The 5,390-nt window shown below is 28.1% G+C and overlaps 1 protein-coding gene across 1 annotated transcript in view; it reads left to right on the top strand.

Annotated features, from left to right (window-relative positions):
• The first annotated feature begins 3,101 nt into the window (after positions 1 to 3,101).
• Positions 3,102 to 5,390, top strand: part of LOC100569004 (dynein light chain roadblock-type 2-like) — a 3,062-nt gene continuing 773 nt past the window's right edge. Inside the window, exons 1-2 of the mRNA XM_003243044.3 lie at positions 3,102 to 3,274; positions 3,540 to 3,707. Of these exons, the coding sequence (XP_003243092.1) occupies positions 3,184 to 3,274; positions 3,540 to 3,707 (259 nt within the window). The 5' untranslated portion in view covers positions 3,102 to 3,183. The remainder of the gene's footprint in view (positions 3,275 to 3,539; positions 3,708 to 5,390) is intronic.

Below are 5,390 nucleotides of genomic sequence, written 5' to 3'. Positions count from 1 at the left end.
AATTTTTTCTTACTACTACCTTTTTATATACCTACTTAAATAGTTAAATCGGTAATCTAAAATGCTCAAAAAAAAAAAAAACAAACAAACAAAATTGTTGGCAAATGTAGTTCATTATTTATAGTAATTTTTCGTGGTATAAAATTGAGAATACAATTTCATTTTATAATTATTAATAATAATTTACCTACTATACTATTTTTTTCTTGAAAACTCTATTGGACATGTTAAAAATATATTTTAGGGATAATGATGGGCCCCCTTTGCCCCCTCCCCCTTAATCCGGGCTTGGTTCCTTGGGTGGTTTTATTTTCCACCAAAAACAAGATATCATTTTCCTCTACTGTCCATTTTCCTCCACATTATTTTCGACTATAATTATGTCTATTTTTCTCCAATATTTTAGCCAGTGTTGTAGTATTATGTTCCGTATTATAAAGATTGAGTAAGGCTAGGATCACATTTTGCGCTAATCGGTTGATGATTACAATTTACATTCTGGTATTGACTATCTATATCAGCTTTCGATTAAGCCTAATAAAGAATATATTTTTTTTTTTAATGCAAAAATTATTTATATTTACTATTTTTTTATGTTATTTATTATTTATTGGAGGAAATGGGAAGTGAAGGAAAATGGTCAAGTATTATTTTTAATTTTTTTGGTGGAAAATGGACAGTGGAGGAAAACGGTATCTCGTTTTTGGTGGAAAATGGCTACAACCTGTTACTCATTCCCCCAAAAAAGATTTATATAACAAGTAGTTAATTAACCAGTAACATGCATTCCCTTTTGGAAACGCAAGTCGACTATATAATTATTATCGTTATTATCTACTAACATCACTAAAATTGATATTATCGTGTCACTGGAATCTATAGTTCATAAACTGTACTGTATAATAAGCCTCATTATTTGTGGGATTAGGACAGTTCTGCCTCTTAATAATATAAAGACATATAATACTATAAACTAGTACAAATGTAATAATAAATAAATTCTATTTTAAAAAAAAATTTTGTTCAAAAAAAAAACGTTGGTAATCCGACTATGATCAATTTTTTTTTTTTACCTCATACATAGCAAACAAAACGGAATTATATTTAACAAAACGTAACTTCAACTCCATCTGATGCATAGACGTCAAATATGTATATTATATATGTATAGGGTAACCTATGGTTGAAAAACTGTAGGACTAGATATATCAATCAACACGTATATAGGCGGGGATATACATTACCATGAGCTAAGTTTAGGTTAGGTACGAACATATTTTTTTGAGAGCCCAATCCCCCATATACGCCTTAGTGTTGAGCGTATACCCTAGAAAAAAATTACGAATGCATCACTGAATTTATTATACTATTATAATATTGATAAATAAGTACATATTATATTATAATATAAAATCGTTATATAAATATTTATTTATTAATAAATGGGTAGGTACCCTTTCGTAATAATAATTTTACAGCACCGAAGTAGAATCTCAATTTGGAAAATATAACAGAGAAATTAAATGATATGCTCTAAATGAGTTAATATATTTAAAATTAATCGTGTTCCTTTTTATAAATCCTAACATTTTAAATGATTTTTTAACTTAAATTTTAAACATTTATAATTTAAATAATTTTATTATAAAATACCTAAAGGTTTTATAAAACGTATTGTTTTATTAATTCAAAACAATATTGAAGTATATGTATTTGAAAATTATAAATATAAAATAAAGTAATTATCACGACTCTTGAGATGTTCACCAAATATGTATATTATCATTTTACATGTATGGTACAATTTTGACTAAATTTTTAACTAAAATTTTTCTATTTTGACTCTTTTTGAGCTATTTAGTTATAGCCATGATATTTTTCAAATTTTGTAAATTATTTTTCTGTGAGAAATGTATAAAATTTTTTCTTTTCATAGTTAACATTAGAAATTTTAATAGAAGGTCCCCAACAAGATTTTTAACTTTTTCGAAGAGAAAAAGTTCACCAGAATTTACACTATAATTTAAAGCCAGAAGATATTTACGATTTTTATTTTTTAATAATTATTATGTATACAATGATGCTATGCTGACAACTTCACAGCTCAAAATCGTTTTACGTATACAATGATATTTTATCATTGAATTCAAATATAACACATGCATTACAACGGCATGCTCGTCAACTACTGTACAGCAGAGAGGTATCCACATGACCACCTTGTTTGCAAATATATTTATCAAAATGCAAATATTTGGCACTAGCGACATCAGGTGGGTCAGCTAGTTTAATATATAAATTTAAAATATGTTTTTATATTTTTTTAAATTGTATTCAATTTTTATTTATAAATATTACTATGGTCACAAAATACAATGTGGAAGGGGGTTGAACACCTAAAGTTTAGGTCCTAAAAACCCCCCACGTGTACCCAATTGTATTGATTATTAAGTTTGTTAGGTTTTTAATTTATAATATAATAGAGACGATTTTGAATATTTATTTTTTCAGCTTACATATCCATGAATAGTGTTCTTTTATTTATTAATATTTATTATCACTTTATCACGACACAACAATTTTTGAAATATTTATAATCGCCTCTATTAAAATCTAGTTAACTTGTTAATCAATCATAATTCGTTTTCAAAATTAAAATCAGTTATACTTAAGCTCCTCACTCCTCAGTTATGTCGTGGATTTTTGGTCGAAAATATTATACTACTTTTGTTTGTCAACTGGTCACTGGAATACTGGACGCCCTTATAAAATATTAGTGTTGAAAAAAATTCCATGTTGTTGTTTGTTTTTGTGTTGATTGCATACATATGTGCTAAGTATTTTAATTTGTTATAATATTAATACATTTTAATGATATTTCACTACTTATATAAGAACAAGTCCAAAATCGTAGCGGTATGAATCAAAATAATTGCCTATACATAACTCCTTAAAAATTACGCTAATAATAATAACATAATATTACCTAGTATGTTGTTTATCCTAGCCCCTAGGTATAGAATATAGATAAGTAATATAATATTATGTAATCATGGCAGCGACTTGTATAATTTCATTAATATTTCCAATTTATTCAATTTTTACGTTTTCCATAATTATTAAATTGCATATCGACACTTTTTAAAGTTCAAACAATAATAATTATAGTATTTAAAGTATAAAATGGATATTGTTCAACACGAATTCGAAGAAACTTTGAAACGCATCCAATCTCAAAAAGATGTTTTCGGTGTTATTGTGGTAAAGAATAATGGTGTGTATTTTTTTATATTTATTATTTATTTATTTAATTATTTATTTTTATTATATTCGAACAGTGTCTTATTATGATTGTATAGGTACCTAATTGTTGTGATCACGGACTTATTAAGTTCTCATTACTTATTCAAGTCTTATATAGTTACTAGTTAGCCAGTTAGATAGTGATTATGACACTCAATTTTTCGTCTTTAACTAGGACTCTGTATTTTTTTCATCAATTATCATATTATGTTTGATACGGATAATAATTGTTATAGGTGATATCATAACATCAACATTAGACAATAGATCATCTGTTAGCCACGCTGAAAGGATAATGAAGTTGGCTGACAACGCGAAGAGTTGTGTTAGAAATTTGGATCCGTCAAACGAGCTAATTGTTTTACGAATGGGTACTAAAAAACGAGAGGTACTGGTGAAACCTGGTAAATTTTATTTTGAAATATTTTTCTTCCCAAATAATATTTTGACTAGGTACTATATTTATTGTTTTGAAATGTATACATGTATACTTATCTACTTATATCATATTTCAATCACGAGTATCACGGTGTAGACGTGTAGTGATCGCCGTGCAGGACACGTTGAGCACTAATACAATAATTATTTAACGACGTCGCACGTTCGTCGTTGTCTTGAGTCGTGGATGAGAAAGATAGGTGATAATTATAAACACTTTTAGACTTTTTAAAGATAACAATAATTTAACACTTTATTATTACAAATTCAAATACACAATAATTATAAGCACTGTCGTAAGCTTGTTAGACCTACGATGAGGGCTGACTATCTTCTAAGTAATGGTAGGCGCTCTACCCGTATTTATGTGGGTTCTAACAATGACGTACTAGTGGCGTGATAGCTATATTCTAATATTACTTCCCTAGTAATGTCGAATTGCATTATTGTGGAACTAGGTAAAACAACTTGTTGTTTTCACCTCTGATCTACACTTCCTGTTATATGCCTACATTACCTATTATAAATTATACTAAATGTATAATATCTACATGATATTGTTTAATATCATATTATAGCTGTGGGTATTAATACATCCCTAATATTGCTGAATTTCATTAATGTGTGACTAGCTATAACAACTTGTTGTTTTCGCCTTTGGCCTACGTTTCTTGTTATTTAGGCTTACTTTATATTCCGTATTAATACCTACATTACTACAAATAAATTATACTGTATGTATAATTTATTTATTCTATATTATTTTATTTAAAACAATATTATAGCTTTTGGGTTTACTACAACGGTTTTTTGTTGATGTATGACGCGTTACCGCTATACGAATTTATTATAGATACCTATTATAGGTAAATTTTTTTTTTAATACCATAGATAAGTATATACAGGTATATGTCTAATACCTAGACTGATATACCGTTTCCGCTCAGAATCATTTTTCTTATACAGTGATATTATGTCATTGAATTCAAATCGAATACTATCCATTAGACAATGACCCACTTGTAACCTACTGTACAGCAGAGTGACGTCCACTTACCCACCTTTTTTAAAAATGTTTTTATTGAAAACTAGTGCTTGTAGTTTGTACTAATTTGACATTTGATCACTGGCCAGGACAAAAACTTCACTAATACACTAATCATTATCATAATATTAATAAACAAATATAATCATAATTTATATTTTAATAATCACCAATTAGATTGTAGGTAGCGACAAAATAATGATAATTTTCGCTACGCTAACCGGAAATGTTTAGCACGCTATAGTATTTCGCTATCTAAGGCATAATGTAGCGACCATAGCCGCACATTGGGTGTGAATTTAGGGGGTGCTGGAATAGTTTATGTTACACATGTCCATGGGGGGGCTTTGTCCCCCACACCCCCCTTAATCCTAATACTATAACTAACTGCATTACATTAGCTTTAAATTTTTAATTAGAATGGGGTACCTAACTTTGATTTCGCGGGGTAACTTTGATACCCATATATTTTTATTCACCAGAGTACCATGATAATTAAATTTTTTTTTCATAAAATGGGGTTACTTTGATATCACATTAAGAAATATGAGTATCGAAATTGCCCGTTGTGTTACTTTGATAGCATATTAAAAAATATTGATAT

This window comes from Acyrthosiphon pisum, chromosome X, assembly GCF_005508785.2.
Source record: "Acyrthosiphon pisum isolate AL4f chromosome X, pea_aphid_22Mar2018_4r6ur, whole genome shotgun sequence".
Classification (NCBI taxonomy): Eukaryota; Metazoa; Arthropoda; class Insecta; order Hemiptera; family Aphididae; genus Acyrthosiphon; species Acyrthosiphon pisum.
Note: the sequence above shows the minus strand (reverse complement) of the source record. Positions and strands in the feature narration are given on the sequence as shown.